General features: G+C 39.6%; 1 protein-coding gene across 7 annotated transcripts in view; it reads left to right on the top strand.

The window, feature by feature from the left end:
• The first annotated feature begins 4,791 nt into the window (after positions 1 to 4,791).
• The window catches only part of LOC121385606 (sialin-like), a 32,784-nt gene continuing 18,385 nt past the window's right edge, over positions 4,792 to 19,190 (top strand). For 5 of the 7 annotated variants that reach the window (XM_041516345.1, XM_041516349.1, XM_041516348.1 and 2 more), the window contains exons 1-5: positions 4,794 to 4,857; positions 7,126 to 7,259; positions 7,718 to 8,128; positions 14,884 to 14,928; positions 16,723 to 16,931. In XM_041516345.1, coding sequence (XP_041372279.1) covers positions 7,244 to 7,259; positions 7,718 to 8,128; positions 14,884 to 14,928; positions 16,723 to 16,931 — 681 coding nt within the window. In that variant the 5' untranslated portion in view covers positions 4,794 to 4,857; positions 7,126 to 7,243. Of the gene's footprint in view, positions 4,858 to 7,125; positions 7,260 to 7,670; positions 8,129 to 14,883; positions 14,929 to 16,722; positions 16,932 to 19,190 lie in introns of those variants that run through there. The other 2 variants (XM_041516346.1, XM_041516347.1) reach the window with 2 other exon arrangements.

Here is a 19,190-nt window from a genome sequence, read left to right on the forward strand (position 1 = left end):
AAAACCCCCCCCCCCCCCAAAAAAAAAAACCCCAAAAAAAAAACAACAACAAAAAAAAAAAAAAAAAAACACCCAACAAAGCAAAACAAAAACAAAACAAAACAGAAACCACCACCAAATATGTCACAGGTTTTGTTTATTTCCTTTTGAGTGTTATTCTATTAAGTGTCAACTTTGAATTATAAATATATGATTATTGGGAAGCATATAAACAAAACTATGAACACTGAATTTCATATACGGTAATTTTATTATTATATTCAAATAATTAGTACATAGTGAACTTTATAAACTTTACTCGTCTTGGAGTTGAGGACATTATTAAAAAAACGTAATGAAGTTGACAGAGTCATGCATAACCTCAACTCCGCCACGACTGCATGCCCGTAGCCAGGATTTTGAGTGTGTGTGTGTGTGTGTGGGGGGGGGGGGGGGCAGTTTAGGCTTATAGTGAGGCACGAGTTGCTTAGGGGGGTCCGGGGTATATTGAAAAAACAACAACACCAGTAGCGGGGGAAGGGGTAGTAAGACACCCCCCCCCCCCATTGGCTACGGGCCTGGACTGACACCCATTACAACACTAAATATGGTAACGGAGTTGAGGGACATGACCATTATGGACAGATAACTCATAATACTAGTGACTGAATAATTGATTATTCAATATCACGTAGTCTGTGAGTTAATTGCAGGTGTGAAACCGATTTGTATTTGACATGTATGATATATTTTTAACTAAGTGAACTGATTAAACCTACTCACTTACCCGATGTATCTTGCATATTAATTAATTTGTTTGTTTTTTTGTTCCAAACTGTGGCACCTTTTCCTACATGAAAACTTTCCCATCAAAATGTTTCCTGCGGTATCACTTCAAGCAGAATACAATTTCCTAGATTTGCCCAAGTTTCGTTTATTTAATGTGTAACGGAGTTGAGTCAGTAATAAGGGACACCAACAAAAGTTGACTTTAAAAATAATTCTAGAGTCACCTTGCATAAGCATGTCACTGATCATAAATAGTAACATTTGAGCTTTCAAACAACCCATAAATATGTACTGAAGTCGTGAAGTCGTGAATCCATTACTGGGACATTTTATAATGACCAAAAAGTACATGAGATGCATTTTTTATTTATTTTAAATTTAGAAAAAACCGAAGTGTAATTGTGAATTAAAGTGTTATTTTATTTTCACACACATTTTTGTGATATTGTACATTATTAAAATACATAATAAATGATTAGGTTAGGGAAAATACATATGGGACAAAAAACTGTCTAATTTGACTATTCAATTATATATTTTTTTAACCCAGGCCTACTCGTTATAATTACAGCATCCTTTTCCGAGAGATTCGTCTAGTTAGACCACGGTTATTGCGGCCGTTGAGTGACGGGTGTAATGAGTAATGATCGAGGGCGTAGCAGGCCCGTATGCAGAAATTTGTGTGTGTGTGTGTGTGTGTGTGTGTGTGTGTGTAATCGACGGCCCAAAGACGGCCGGAGTTGTTAGGGGAGTCCGGGGGCATGCCCTACCCCCCCCCCCCCCCCAAATGTTTTTAAATCTAGAATGCAGGTGATACATTTTCCTGCATTCTGGGAAGTAATTTATTTGAAATGTTTCTTTGCCTCAGTTCACATCGTCGGACTATTTTTTTTTTTTTTTTACACATCCACGGAAGAACCTCGGCAGACTGGGGGGGGGGTGCGTACGCACCCCCCCCCCCCCCCCCCCCCGCGCACGGGCCTGGGCGGGGTGGGGCGAATGTCTGTGGATCAAAATACATGTATTTGTGGGCCCGGGTATGCTTCCCCGAGAAACGTTTGAATTTTAGGTGTTAACATATATTTCAAGCTTTCTGAGCAGTGTAACATAGAAAAGTGGGTGATGTTGCAACCATGACCTAGGCGAAACTATTTAATATTTAATTTGTTGTATTTAAAAAAAAAATGTTTTGAAAATAATTATTTTATATTTTAACGCGGCTAGCTCCCTCAATACAGGAGGTGTCTTCAGCCATTTTAAACGTTTGCAACTGATAAAGTAATGTAATGGAAAAGAAATCGAAACTATTTAATATTTAATTTGTTATCATTGTATTTACCTGTAGGCCTGACTTTCTTCAGCCATTCAGCAATCGCTAAACGTTAGGTCAGACACGCCCGTGGTCTAACTAAAAAAAAATGTGGTTTAAAGTAACTTTTTAAAATTTCTAAATAATTATTTTATTTATTTACAGATTTATATTGTAAACTTTATTACTAATGTTAGTCAACTTTTTATTTCTAATGTTAGTGAACATGTTACTTTTAAAACAATGTTCTAATTTACTTCTTGCTGAACTATATGTGACCTGTAGGCGTAACTTTCTTCAGCCATTCAGCAATCGCTAAACGTTAGGTCAGACACGCCCGTGGTCTAACTATGGGATACACCACAGGTAAAATCAAAGGGACCGAAACCAAAGCGTGGTACAATTCATTATATTGTAACTTTTTAAAATTTCTAATGTTAGTGAACATGTTACTTTTAAAACAATGTTCTAATTTACTTCCTGCTGAACTATATGTGACCTGTAGGCGTAACTTTCTTCAGCCATTCAGCAATCGCTAAACGTTAGGTCAGACACGTTCCCGTGAACTATACTATGGGATACGCAATCGCTAAACGTTAGGTCCACGGGTAAAATCAAAGGGACCGACACCAAAGCGTGGTACAATCTCTATTAGGCCTATACAACGATCACAGCACTCGATATTGTTGTATGGGAGAACGTGTGCGTTAAATGTTCCAAATTTTAAGTCCCACAGTAGCGTCTTAGGTCTACCAATACAGTACAGTAAAAAATGTTCACAGTAGAAGTACGTCGTAGTGAACTGTGACGGAACATGCTCTTAATTTTGTTTTCGCGTGTGGCGATATTAATTGTTTTAGAGGGCCGTGTGCAGTTCCAATATGCACTTAAGACCAGGTGAGCACTTTGTTACGTAATACCTCCGCGCGACCGTGGTCGAGCTGTGCCTAAAACACACCCAGCCCAGGTGCGGAGGCCATGTGGCCAGTAGTTACGTAATACCTCCGCGAGTGCGGTTTTTACAACCGTGATTTTGGCGACTAGGCGTCAGCAAGTCTGGCCATCTAAGGAAAATTGTCGTCTTGGTCGCTGTGAAAATATCACTTGTAGGTATTCGGTGCCGCGATGTACCCCCAGGCGATACTGGGATTTTATAATAAATAGCTAGGGTTTTAGAGATATTAGGGAGAAACATATTGGACGGCTCCGGGGAACGTTAGTCCGTTTGGACTTGGTAAATATTATTTCTGCTCTGTTGTATAACCTTGATGTGATTGATGTGACTTTAAATATTTTAATACTGTATTATACCAATATTATTTAGACGGTGCTGCCGGTAGTCTGACGCAGTAAACTGTAGGCTCACTGTCTAATATATATAAAGCTTAACCAGTCATCCTAAAGGACCTAGTAAACTGTAGGTTATTGTCTTTATTGTGATAGGTACCAGTATTAATTCTGTATTACAAGGTTACTGAATGAGTAGATAAGGGTTAATTAAAAATTTACCAGTTAGGAATAGAGTTGTAATTCCTTTATTAATTAAGTTCTCATGGAAGCGTTTCTCAATTATCACACGTATGGGTGTTGTGTCACGGTGAAATGATTAGCATATTGTGTAAACTAGACACCTAGAGATGAACTAATTAAGTGATCAGTTCTGGGTTGTTATTATTTGTTGTTGTTAATTAACTACTGCGGCAGTACATTTGTCAGCGTAGGTTAATACAGATTCCTAAGTGTATTGTGTTTTTGTTGTGTTTTCTAGTGAATAATAATATATACTTTATATAAGATCTTATCTCTGATCATACCTAGACGAGCCACGCGGGTATCACTGCCCGTTACAGAGAGATCTAATAGATATACAGTTGGGAGAGATATTTGGATAAAAAAATGTATTCATTCAGTTACGGGTATTATAGGATCCCCGTGACATGGACCTATTGAAAAATTAAAAGATTATTTTCAACGTTTTCACGAGCGTACAAACCGTACGCAGGTGTGTGTGTGTGTGTGTGTGTGTGTGTGTGTGTGTGTGTTTAAGGGGCTAGCGTACACTTTTTTGAAAATGAAAAATGTGTGGATGTACACTTTTAGGGGGGAGGGGGGTGATCAAAAGTGTACTCTTTGTACACTTGTGAAAATGTTGAAAGTTATGGACGGCCCCTAAACATGGGTTGAAGTTGTTGTTTACCTATATTTGAAAAATATAGTCTCGTCGATAGACGTATTCGATCTACCGTTTTCCCGTTTATGAACACCATTTGGAATGGCAGAATGAATGAATGAGTGACTGGATGGATGAATGAATGAATAAATGAATGAATGTTTAACAAGACCGCGGCACACAAACATACATTGACTATTTGGTGACACAGATGGGCCCTATGATGTATCCAGTTCCATATGTGGAAAATTTATATGCAATAAAGTTAATGTTATGTTTTCTTATCTAAACATGATCTAAGTGAAGTACCTTATCGTTATTAATATTATAAAACGTGTCCACTGTCTGTTCTTTTGGCAACTTTCGCTACTGAACGAAAAAACAACCCAATTCCCCCCCCCCTTTCGCTACTGAACGAAAAAACAACCCAATTCCCCCCCCCCCCCCAACCAACAGAAATTACGTCTTATAGACGTGGTTTTACCGCCATAAAAACTATGACGCAGTTTCGTTTTGCTATTTCATGATGAATTGCTGACGTCATCAGAAAGATGGCATCATTGCTTGCAAAACTGGTCACTGTCCACTGGAAGTGATAGAAACACTGCAGGTGAACTTTAATTTATTGTATTTTATAGTATTTTAAACATAATTTTCAGCTTGTTACCAAAGGATTATAAAATAAATCCTAGATTTTAATTCAATGCCTGCCTGCCTTGATGATAAACATGTCTGCTATGTTCAGTTTTGTTTTTGATGGACCGTACAAATCGTCCAAATTAGTGGACCATATTTTATTTTAATGTGGCAAAACATTGTAATACAGCTATATAATATATAATCCGTCCCATCCTCCTTCCAAAAATAAAAAAAAAAAAATTTCGGTTTGGTTTGACGTAAAAAGAAAAGTAAAAGTTTTGGAAATAACAAAAATATACTATTTTTGTGTGCAATCTAGAAAACAATCGAACTATAATTAATCAAATTGGGGGTGGGGGGGGGGGGATGGGAGTGGGGGATGGGGGAGAGAGGCAGACTATGTTCCCAGGAAAGCGTGCTTGAACCTTAATTGGATATACTATATCATATAGGAACGTCAAATACTTATAAGTAAGTAATGCCTGCCCACGTTTCTTTTATTGGCACCGCCCCTTGATTAATTTAACTTCACTTAACTTCCTTACTAGTAAGGGGCGAGACGTAGCCCAGTGGTAAAGCGCTCGCTCGGTGCGCGGTCGGTTTATGATCGATCCCCGTCGGTGGCCCCATTTGGCTATTTCTCGTTCCAGCCAGTTCACCACGACTGGTATATCAAAGGCCGTGGTATGTACTATCCTGTCTGTGAGATGGTGCATATAAAAGATCCCTTGCTGCTAATCGAAAAGAGTAGCCCATGAAGTGGCGACAACGGGTTTCCTCTCTCAATATCTGTGTGGTCCTTAACCATGTTTGACGCCATATAACCGTAAATAAAATGTGTTGAGTGCGTCGTTAAATAAAAAAATTCTTTCTTTCTTTCCTTACTTACTAGTATTTACTTTTATTTAGTTAGTTCTTTACTAAACCCGCCAGATTAATTATGGGAGACAACTGTATTATTTTTGTTCTTTAGATAATTCGTCGCGGTTATCTCTTTTAGTTTAGTGGGGGTGGGGTAGTTGCCCACCCACCCATCTCGTACTCTTATGCTATAAAATACAATTAATTAATTAATATTATTAGAGAGTGAAACGTATTGAATAATGGTGCGAAGAGGCCCCCCCCCCCCCCCAACCATCTTCCGTATTTTTTTTACAATTTGTAAATATTTTGTAAATATTTCCAAAGACAAAACCAACACATTTTTCGCTTACCAATTTTGTTTTCTTACCAATACCACTGATGAAGAGGCAATATTTATTTATTTATTTATTTATTTATTTATTTATTGGCTTCTAAGGATACAATGCCTTTTACCTGTGTAGGATATGACTGAGCAACCAGGGTCCGTGCTTATAAAACTTAAAGTCTAGACTTTAATAAAGTTCAGACTTGAACGACATGGCAACGCCATTCAAATAGCATTACGTTAAAGCTAAGGTTTATAAGCACGGGGCTAGGGCGCGGTTTATTGTTGTGGCACATGTAACACGTGCTACCGTCCACGCTCTTCAGGGGACCCCGCGGTGATGTGTAAATTTATATTCCCCAGATAATTTCCTCCATCTCCCCGAGGGGGTTGCAAATATATTTCCTGGGAAGGGGGACCCGCTGTTATTTGTGCTACAGGCCCCGTGGATCCTTAAACCGGTACTGCCAGCAACGGCAACACCAACGGTGTATTGAAGATGTAACAAGAGGAATAGGACAAAACACCCAGATGTCCCTGCAGAAATAATGTTCAGTGTCACTCGCTAAAACTAATGACAGTTGATCATTTGTTTCACTCGGGACAAAAACATGCTACGAAATGTAAGCTCGTTTAATATTCTATAAAAGTCTAACTGGGATTGATATCAGTGACAAATCCTTAAATACTCACAGAAATTTTAATTTTAATGCAAGATACCTTAAAAATGGCAATCCTCTGCGTACGTTCGACATCATACATATAAACTAAGCCCAACAAGTGAATAATTGATTAATATTTACCCCAGATCGTTATACTGATTATGTTTCTCATTTAAGCTAGGATACATTGATAATGAAACGATAATCAGTCTAAGTGTAAATATTTATGTGGTTCTCCCTCAAGTTGGGCGAAATATACGTCCTTGTGGAATTGCTCAGATAGTGAAAGTATACCAGTTTATTATTTAAACTTAATTATATTTTGTTTTGACATACGATGTTATATAAGATGGAGAGAACTGATTTAGACCTAAACGTTTGTTTCAAGTTTCAGACTTGGTGGTGAAAAATAGAAACATTTCGTATAAATAGAAAAATGGTGTAGGCAACTGAGTACATTGCGTACATGTAGTAAGCACGCGTGACGGAATTTATGCAAGGGAGAGATGGTGGTCGAGACAGGTGAGCGACTAATGCTTCCCCAGAAATGATTTGGAAAAAATATTTTAGCGAGGAGAGGGAGGGGGTTCGACCCCTTAAACCCCACCCAGGCACACGCCCCTGGTGTTAGTGGTCCTGTCTCCAATGTTGGTGTCCCCTCCAGTATAAAATCCTGGCTATGCCAGTGCTTGTATTGTCTTTTTGTTTTCGGTGCCAAGGTGTGATACTTGGCAGAGTAGGATGTGACTGTCCGTCTGTCTGCCTGTCCTGTATCTTCCCCTCCCTCCACCCCCACCCCTCTCTCTCTAAAAAATAAATAAAATAAAACAACCCCACACCCCTCCCTCAAACCTCTCATAACTATCGATGTTTCATTAAAAAAATGTGTTTCAAAACAACAACTGCAACAGCAACAAAACTTGTTTCTTGCAGCCAATAAAAACAGTTGCATAATTTGTCCATCGAAATGTCATCCCCAGATGAAACCAAAAACAGCGAGACCAAGCCATCCGGCACAGAAGCAGCCAAAGAGAATGACTCGGAGAAACGTCCCCCAGAGTCTGATGGGAAATCTGAGTCTCCTCCAGGCCAGGCAGACGTCCAGCCTAAGGAGGAGTCAGACACCAAACCACAGTGTCCGATCCCCGAGTTCAAGACTCCAAAGTCCCCCAGATCTCCAGTGGACCGCCCCAGAAGGGGCAGCAAACCGAGGAAATCGATACATATGATGTCAGTCTTTAATGACATCGAGGTCATGCGCACGCCGTCGCCGATGTCGCTAGCTGACACGTTTCCGAAGACACGACCAAGGCGCCGATCGTCCCTCAGCCTGATGCTGCAGCAGGACACCCCCATTCTGCCTATTGTCAGACAAGTGGAGCTGACGACAGGTGAGTCTGTTCTCGTACTGGTTAAGCCACTGGTCTTAAGGCTGGTAGTAGGTGCCGAGTTCGTATCCCAGTGCAGGATCAAACATTAATGTCATCCTTATGATATGGCACAACACATACTAGCAACACTGTCGGTCCAAAAAACATGTTAATAAAATCGATATCAAGCTTTACTTTAAATAATAGTCGTTTTTAAAGTGTCAACAACTGCATGCAATGGGTAACTTGTTGCAAATGTCTGCAGGTATAATTTTATTTATTTATTTACTGGTTTGTTTGTTTGTTCCTTTCTTTTTTCTTCATCATTTCTTCATTTATAGATTATTGTTTTTATTTTATGCATTGGTACAATAATTATACCTATGGTTATGGATGTACCTTTTCGTCAATAAACCAAATTTAAGAATAATAAAACTGGTTTTGGAAACTGATCCCCTTTCCCTCATCTCACCCCGAATCCAACCCCCCCCCCCCCCCCCCCCCCCAAAAAAAAACCCCAACCCCAAACAAAACCAACAAAGAAACGAAAACAACCCCCCCGACCCCCCCCCCCCCCAAAAAAAAAAAAAAAAAAAAAACCCAACACATTCTGCTTCGATATCTGTACGTACATTTTTTTTTTAACTGAATGTCAAATATATTCGACCAAAAATAAATTAGCGTTAAAAAACCAGCTCCCTGCCCTGTGAGAATCCCGACTAGAACGTTGTACTAAAAGTAATAGGTGATTAGGTGTAAGTTAAAAACCCCGCTCCCTGCCCTGTGAGAATCCCGACTAGAACGTTGTACTAAAAGTAATAGGTGATTAGGTGTAAGTTAAAAACCCCGCTCCCTGCCCTGTGAGAATCCCGACTAGAACGTTGTACTAAAAGTAATAGGTGATTAGGTGTAAGTTAAAAACCCAGCTCCCTGCCCTGTGAGAATCCCGACTAGAACGTTGTACTAAAAGTAATAGGTGATTAGGTGTAAGTTAAAAACCCAGCTCCCTGCCCTGTGAGAATCCCGACTAGAACGTTGTACTAAAAGTAATAGGTGATTAGGTGTAAGTTAAAAACCCAGCTCCCTGCCCTGTGAGAATCCCGACTAGAACGTTGTACTAAAAGTAATAGGTGATTAGGTGTAAGTTAAAAACCCAGCTCCCTGCCCTGTGAGAATCCCGACTAGAACGTTGTACTAAAAGTAATAGGTGATTAGGTGTAAGTTAAAAACCCAGCTCCCTGCCCTGTGAGAATCCCGACTAGAACGTTGTACTAAAAGTAATAGGTGATTAGGTGTAAGTTAAAAACCCAGCTCCCTGCCCTGTGAGAATCCCGACTAGAACGTTGTACTAAAAGTAATAGGTGATTAGGTGTAAGTTAAAAACCCCGCTCCCTGCCCTGTGAGAATCCCGACTAGAACGTTGTACTAAAAGTAATAGGTGATTAGGTGTAAGTTAAAAACCCAGCTCCCTGCCCTGTGAGAATCCCGACTAGAACGTTGTACTAAAAGTAATAGGTGATTAGGTGTAAGTTAAAAACCCCGCTCCCTGCCCTGTGAGAATCCCGACTAGAACGTTGTACTAAAAGTAATAGGTGATTAGGTGTAAGTTAAAAACCCCGCTCCCTGCCCTGTGAGAATCCCGACTAGAACGTTGTACTAAAAGTAATAGGTGATTAGGTGTAAGTACTTCTAAGTCTTCTGGTTAATTTGGTACTATTGAAATGGGTCGCGTCCATTAAGAATAGCTTCCACCTCTCGTAACAGGGTTTGCAAAGATTCAACATCGAGTCTGATAACTTGTTGCTGAAGAAGTGAATAAAGCGAACAAACACCACCAACATGAGCCGGAAGGTTGGTTAAAATCCCAATCAGTGCCCTTTTGCTGGAGACTCGAATATATTTTACACAGATTACATTTCTCTATTTCTTGGCATATTTCACAATGAATTCCAACAAGGTTTCTTCCATTGTCTGACAAAATTCTCTTGACAACACCTCTCCTGAACACGAATCGGCGAACACCATTAAGACACTAGTCTGTATTTAATGTGTGTGTAACTCAAACTGAACATGACATATTATAATAAACAATGATAAAACTCATATAAATACATACTATTATGTTTGAAACCAATACATCGTATTAATAAAAATCTCCATATCAACAAAAAAGTTCCTGAACAAATTATCTTCAAATTGCATAGGTCACAGATACAGCAATGAAGTTGACTGATGACGTTTCATACACTAAATAAATAAAACACCATAACGCTTTTGTGGAGTACATCCCCATTTTACCTCTATTGGACCAAAATATTCCATTCCGACACTAGTGAAGCACGGTTGATCTGGAGTTACTCTTTCATTAAGCAAGTCTGCCATTTTCTGTCGGACTGCATAATAATTGATACTTGCGACACACAATACATTTTCAAACAAGCGACTTTATAGCTGAATTAACACCAGTTATCCAATACGTTTGTCGAATAACAGTCAACATAACATTTGTTTTTTCAAGATCTTCCACAGGGACCATATTTTTGAAGTCATCTTATCGCTAGAAAATCGTAAAACTTTGTAGGTTGTGACACCACTACAGCACCTGCCATAGTGACGTCATAGCTTACGATGGTTTTACGATTTCGTAGGCTAAGATCGCTTCGAAAATATGGGCCCTGATTTGTGAGTCTCAAAATCAGCTCTGACAGATGGGGCTCTTTACAAATAATGACTGGATGTTTCGCCTCCTAAGATACAAATGAATCATAAGGCGGCCAACGACTATTACAAGATCATCCACAATTGTTGGATCTGAGCTATAAATTGTAATAGATCTGTTTCAGATACACCTTTGATTCACAATCTTGATCACAGGTCAGGGCACATATTTCTTCCTTAAAGAAACGTTTATTGTTTCGTACTGGATCAGCTTGATAAAATGTATCCTTGGACAACTGAATAGACTGTCTTTTATAACTTGTATTTTCACTTCATCAAGTATCTTGTGCTTGTTTGAATCTGACTCATTTGCCTTGATATTTTCAAGAATTTCCTTTTGCTGCCGACTTTTGAACATGAATATTACGTATGGCAGCTAAATGAGATAACTCATAGTTTGAACAGACTGATGCACCACTGCTGTATGCACACCCCTTTTAATTTCTGGGTCTTCATTACTTAAAACTAGGAATTTCATCAGAATTCGACCATTCTGTATCAGGTTGCCACAGGAAGTCTAGCCCAGAAAACCAAGTTTTTGTTTTTCAAAAGCTTACTGAGTGGTACCTTGTGAAGCACAATCTGACGGAGTTTTCTTCGAGTCCACATACTTCCACTGATGGGTTTTAGAAGCTTCTCGCATGACAGCCAGACGATTTGCTACAAATGTATGAAATCTGGAAGTTTGGTATAATATCCGCCCCCCCCCCCCCCCCTTATTATGTTTAGTTAGGGGGTTATGGTTAGGTTTAGGGGTTAGGGTTAGGGTGAGGGTGAGGGTGAGGGTGTGGGTTAGGGTTAGGGGAGGGGGAACCGGGCAGATATTTTCCCGGAAGTTTCAATCAAGATATAACATAATACTGATATGATATCAGTCCAACATATAACATCATCGACTGAAGAATTAACATAGCTGTCCGTACACTTCGAGTTTCTGCAGTAAGCTCCATACGTGGAATATTTATCCCTTTGAGAGAATAGAAGCCACTCTTAACCTTCTCAATAAGAATGAACAATGTATTTGTTCTCTATCATCAGTCAATCGTAAATAAACCACCACACCGTAACCAATATCACTGGCAGCCTAGAAAACATGTATCTGAGAAGAAGCCAAATTCCAAAAGTCTTTAGGTTTGGTATTTCAAGAGTTGATAGAAGAGATAATTCTGAATGCCACTGTAACTAAGCTTTTAATTTGTTACCGGATATTTATAGCGTCGACACACCAAACTTCAAAACGAATCAATTCGTTTTGATCCGGATAGGATACAGGTCATGACACACCAAATATGGGTACCAAACCGTGTCGATCTGTTTTTGTCTCAATTCACATATGTATGTGGATTGAGCAACACGCTTACAGGACAGTACGGAACATTTGCGAATACGGTTCAGTTTGGGTCATTAAGATCACATGATGCAAGTCATGTGGTATTTCATTTGAAAAATTGGTGGCATTGTGTGAAGTGGAAAATGACTGATTTTTTTTTACATAATATTTATGCCACAAGGAAGTGACACACCAAGCTCATAATTTAAAAAAATAGAAACCATGCTTGTACGTGAAGGTGAAGGCTAGTGTTGTTCATAATGATGGAATTGTTATCGACATGCTCTATTTGGATAGTGCCTCATCATTTTTTATGGGGTTTTTTAACGTGAGAAGGAACTTCCCAGTGTCCCACAACCCTGTAGAATGTATAACGTCATTTATTGTAGGACGTAAATTCCCCACAATACGACCTCTCACAAGCATATTTTGTCCGTTTTGATCTGCATTGAGCGGCAGTGTGTCAACAGCGATTCCTGATGCGGATCAGTATGCAATGATACACATTGACACGCATTGGAAAGAACCGTATTTTGTGTGTCAATGGTAATAGTAGCTTGCTGACACAACCTTTGACGAATCACTTCAGCTGTTAATATATATGGAACATAAACCCAGTAGGATCATATGTTGAGCTAATAATAGACAATATATTTCTTCCCATTGACCTATTATACTTTAACCTTGATTTTGAATCCCAGTCCACTGACCACTGAACACGTTCTCATGACAGAGCCTCATAGTCTAAATTCAAATGTCTTACTCCTTTTGCTCCTTCTTCCACTGGTACCGACTCCATGACCGTAACATCATTACTGACCCATTTTGTCAAGTGGAAACCTCCATTCTTACAGAGCTTCATAACATCATCCACCAGACAAATAGCATTTTTTCAAGAATAGACAGATATCAAAGTCATCCACATAGAAGTTTTTATAAACTTGTTGTGACTGAATCGAATTCACTCTTATTATCACGTTCTGTTTTCTGAAGAACTGCACTTGATGAAGGCTTTGCAAAATGGAACATCAACATGTGAACATACAGTACTTAATATTGTATCATCCGTTGGATCCGATGAGATGTTGGATTCAAAGTCCCTAGTGTATGCACCTCCATTGTAGGATGGCGACCTTCACATTTACTGCGTGTGGCCTTTCGAAGACACATCTCTCTCTCTCTGGTGGCCTTGTTTCAAGCACCTAAAACAGACTCCTTTTGTTTTCAGAAAGTTTATTCTTTTTTTGAAATGGCAGTGCTGAAATGTGTTCACAGTCTTCGAGTGTATGATCTGAATTCTGACACGTGTAATAACAAGTAATCACGTGACCACTGACGTAATTTTAGGAAGCGACATCATAACATGGCCTTGCTTCCACAGTTGTAGCTCTGAGTATGTGAAATTTATAATTACATTGTATATTTCATTAAAGTAGTAAAGTTCATAGTAACTTTTGTGTGGTTTATCATTGGTTGGTTATCAGATGCAATTTCCTATAAAGTGAAGGTTTCGTCGCATACCAAAAAGACACCATTTTTGAAAGTAATGTCATTTCGTAATCTCCTTATAGTTACGTTGGAAATGTGTTGACACAGTCGTTGTTATTCACAAGAAACAATAATGTGAATAATAAAGAAAGTATTACACTTGCGTGTTTACGAAACTCGTGTCAGGATTCATGTATTTCCCTCGCTCTCGCTCGGGCAATGCAAGAATCCTGACACTCGTTTCATAAAATAAGTACGACACACGATCGCATTTAATAATCTCTATATATCACATGGGTTTATGGCATGGATATTATTGGTAAGTTATAGGATAAATCATGATATAAAACACCAAATACTATCAATTTAATTATAGTTTTAATGTTATAAGTCACACACTTGAAGTTGATTTGTTTCAATACTCATTGGTGCAAGAGTTCTGACAAGCGACTTTGTATCCCTTGTTAGTAAAACAATTGCAAATTTTTTTAAATACATTTTTCTTTCTCCTTTTTTAAAAACTAAGGTACATCATTGGAAACGATAAAATTTTATATATAATAATACTTATCTAAACAGCGATCAAATGCTTTATTGCAATTATAAAAGTTACTTCGATTTTTTTTTATGTCTTAACTACTAATTACAAAAAAGTATTACATTTCTCACAAACTACGATTTCCCCGCAGTGTATTGTAGTCCAAGGCCCCGTCTTACGAAGCTATCTTAGCGCTAAGATCACCTTAAGTGGATAGCTACCCTATAGGAAATGCTTTATTGCCGTTAAAAGTTACTCTCATTTAAAAATTAGTTTTTATGTCTTTTCTGCTAACTACAAGAAATGTATTACATTGCCCACAAACTAAGACTTCCTCCGCAGTGTATTACAGTATATTTCCACGTTTAAGATGGTCACAATAATCTGTAGCTAAGTATGCACATGCATAATGAAGCATGGATCATCCAGAAACTACTTGACCTACTAACAGAGACTGTCCACAGCGCCACCTGTCGGTGTTTGCATTGCTAAAACATGTGTCACACGACTTTAATGCATTACTAAAACATGTGTCACATGACTTTAATGCAACAGTTCCTACTGTAATTTTCACTCTGTGCAAATTAATTAATACATTTTATTGTTGAATACATTTCAGTTTGCATGCATGCATCCGTCCGCCTTTCCATTCATAATGTATTATATAATGTGTTACATATTTTACTTTAACGTTTTGAACAGGTGAAAAGTTGATAATCCAACCGGATGGAGAGCGGCCTAAAGAAGGTAAGTTTATTTAATTAATTCCCAGTTTATATGTGCATGTGTATCAATATGTATAATGTCACGTCCTCGTACACAAGATTCAGTTTGCACTACATTGTATGTTTAATCACATCCAATTGATGTTATAGTCACAATATCATTGTATGTTTAATCACATCCAATTGATGTTATAGTCACAATACCATTGTATGTTTAATCACATCCAATTGATGTTATAGTCACAATATCCTAAATACTACATGTATAAGAATGTAATGATCTATAACGTGTAACATATTTGCAATACTAAAAAAAAAACCTTTAAAAAATCAACCTATATGGAGTTGATTAAAATATTATAATGTGATGTTTCTGTCAACCAGAGGGTTAAAATTTTAAGTATTTTCAAATGATGATATTTTTTTGAATTATGAATCCTAAGATATCATATTTAATGAAATCAAAGCGAAATGTGAGCGCTCCTGGGCCCCGTTCCAGGAAGTGATCTTAACCCTAAGATCACCTTAAATGCATTGCTACCTTATATGCACCTAAAGTGATCGTAGTACGAAAATCTCTTCATGGAGAGGATACCTGATAGTTATGAATCTACAACATATGAAAGATAGTAATTTCATGAAGTTATGCAGAGCACATTAGACCCCAAAATGCATACATGTAACTAAAGGAAATGGAACGTTTGTAAAAAAAACCCCCACTTTATTATACATATATATGTATGTAGTGCTGTATGTGTACACACATAGTGTAAGTGTCTCGCCCTGTCTGATCATGCTTTATGCAAATCTACTTCAAAACTGTCGGCATCGTCATTATAGACAAGTTAACGGCTACGCCATGTTGAAACATTTACTCAGTTGTCCCACTGCGATTTTTGTTTCATTCAAGTATCAAAATACGTGGTATTTTATCTATGCCTGTGTCACTGTCTATTTAATATCTATCTTTTTCTCACTTTTTTGTATAGATCTATCACTCTGTCGGTATCGCTTTCTTTGTGTGTATCTCTGTCTTGTATAGATCTTCTCTAGCTCTGTTCCCCCCCCCCCTCCCCCGTCTCTCTAACGGTATCTTTATTTCTCTTTATATGGCTGTGTTTCTTTTTCCTCTCTTCTTCACCCTCTCTCTCTCTCTCTCTCTCTCTCTCTCTCTCTCTCTCTCTCTCTCTCTCTCTCTCTCTCTCTCTCTCTCTCTCTCTCTCTCTGTCTCTGTTTCTCTGTCTCTGTCTGTCTCTGTCTCTCTCTCTCTCTCTCTCTCTCTCTCTCTCTCTCTCTCTCTCTCTCTCTCTCTCTCTCTCTCTCTCTCTCTCTCTCTCTCTCTCTCTCTCTCTCTCTCTCTCTCCCCCCTCATGAAGTGGCGGCAGCGGGTTTTATCTGCACATTCCTGACAGTGCATCACGGCTGGTATATCAAAGACCGTGGTGTGTGCTATTCTGTCTGTGGGATGGTGCATATAAAGGATCCCTCGCTATTCATAGAAAAATGTAGCGGGTATCCTCTAAGACTATATATCAAAATTAGCAAATGTTTCAGCAATTCGGCCGGGACAGTCGCTTCAGGTCAAAAGATCGAAATTTTGGAAAGATTGAAGGTGAAGTTATTGAAGTTTCACACACACACACACACACACATACACGCACACACGCACACGCACACGCACACGCACACACACACATAGATACATACATATATATATATATATATATATATATATATATATATATATATATATATATATATATATATATATATGTATGTATACATATATATGTCAAGTATATTGCTTTACCTTCAGTGCCATTTTGGACCTCGTATCGCTTCCGATATGCCATTATTTGGTTTTTCGGTTGTATCTGTATGAGTGCTCAACGAGGGGACCTCAGTATCGCCATTGTCAGCATGGTCGACCACAAGTACTTCTACGATCTGGAACACAATCTGACACTCAATGGCACTATGGGAGTCTCGGAGAAGACATGCGAGCTAGTGCAAGCGAAGCAGATGGTAGGGAACTGGTCCAACCTACAGCTTCGTCTAGTGATATTCCAATACCGGCCTCGGTTATGTCGAGGTTAACCAGAGCTAGTTTAATGACTCAATGGACAGTGGTATAAGGCCACTACACCATCTTCTCTTTCACTAACCACTAACCCACCGTCCAGGGGCCAGCTCCACGAAGCGATCTTAGCGCTAAGATCACCTTAGTGTATAAGATAGTTATGGAATTAAGATGATCTTAGGACTAAGATGGCTTCGTAGCCTGCTTGAACCGTAATTGAATATAAGCAGTCTCTATCTCTCATCTATCATTTGCTGTGCACATTCCTCTTCAACTAACGTATGTTACTATAAACAGTTAGCGTCAGCTAAAATTGAACGAAGTTCTTTCTATATATATATATATTGCTATGTAGCCAAACAATATATATATATATACTCTTCAAAAAAAGAAACGCAAAAGGGTAAAAATGGGTTATAACTCCGGTTTTATGTTTCCTACCGGTTCATGCTTTGTGAATATAAGGTCATTGCATGTCCCAAACACATTCCCACGGTTACATTCGATAAAACGCAGCTACTGTACAATAAAGTTCCAAAATGTGAATATTCGCAAAAACGCAGCCACGTGCAAACCATGTCACCACTGCACGTGCGTTGTCTGCACGTGCAACATGAACACCGACAGTATAAAAGTGCAGGGTGTTCGCTTGCCTGGCCTCTGTATCTGGCCGACAGTTGACAATCCAGGACATGCCACGTCTCAGTGAACCGCAGAGAAACAATGCCATCGGCCGACTAGACGCAGGCGAATCCAGAAAGGCTGTTGCCAGGGCATTCCATGTGTCCCCAAGCACCATCTCCAGACTGTGGGACCGTTACCAGCAACATGGATCAACACGTGACCTCCCTAGATCCGGTCGACCACGGGTCACTACCCCCGGGCAGGACCGCTACATCCGGGTACGCCACCTTCGGGAACGATTGACTACTGCCACCTCCACAGCCGCAGCAATACCAGGTTTGCCCAGGATATCCGACCAGACCGTACGGAACCGCCTACGTGAGGTAGGAATTCGTGCCAGACGTCCAGTTCGAGGTGTCATCTTAACACCACAACACCGTCGACTCCGACTGCAGTGGTGCCAGATTCATCGACAATGGCCTCAACTGCGATGGAGACAGGTGTGGTTCAGTGACGAGTCCCGATTTCTGCTCCGACGTCATGATGGAAGATGTCGCGTGTATAGGCGTCGTGGTGAACGTTATGCGGCAAACTGCGTGCAGGAAGTGGACAGATTCGGCGGGGGTAGTGTCATGGTGTGGGCAGCCATCTCACACACTGGCAGAACTGACCTGGTCCAGGTGCAGGGCAACCTGAATGCACAGGGCTACATTGACCAGATCCTCCGGCCACACATCGTTCCAGTTATGGCCAACGCCAACGCAGTGTTCCAACATGACAACGCCAGGCCTCACACAGCACGTCTCACAATGGCTTTCCTACAGAACAACAACATTAATGTCCTTCCTTGGCCATCGATATCACCGGATTTGAACCCAATTGAGCATCTATGGGACGAGTTGGACCGACGCCTCCGACAGCGACAACCACAGCCCCAGACCCTGCCCGAGCTGGCAGCAGCCTTGCAGGCCGAGTGGGCCACCATCCCCCGGGACGTCATCCGTACTCTGGTTGCTTCAATGGGCAGGCGGTGCCAGGCAGTTTGTCAAACACACGCGGAGGCCACACCCGGTATTGACTCCAGATGACCTTGACCTTGGTGGTGTGTCCTATCACTTACTCACAATGGACTAGAGTGAATTGTGAACAATCCTGCAACATTTGGTAATTATCGGACTCACCATTCAATAATTAAATCAATTCTCCAAATTTACGACAATGTGGTTTTTGCGTTTCTTCTTTTGAAGTAGTATATATATATATATATATATATATATATATATATATATATATATATATATATATATATATCTATATATATATATATATATATATATATACCTTGTAAAGCGCTCGTCTGATGTGCAGTCAGTCTAGGATCGATTCCCGCCGGTCGGTTTGTTAGACTATTTCTCGTTCCAGCCAGTGCACCATGATTGGTATATTAAAGGCCGTGGTATGTGCTGCAGCTGTCCTGTCTGTGGGATGGTGCATATAAAAGATCCCTTCCTCCTTAAGACTATATGTATGAATTACCAAATGTTTGACATCCCAATACCCAGTGATAAATAAATAAATCA

Source organism: Gigantopelta aegis, chromosome 11 (genome assembly GCF_016097555.1).
Source record: "Gigantopelta aegis isolate Gae_Host chromosome 11, Gae_host_genome, whole genome shotgun sequence".
NCBI classification, from domain to species: Eukaryota; Metazoa; Mollusca; class Gastropoda; order Neomphalida; family Peltospiridae; genus Gigantopelta; species Gigantopelta aegis.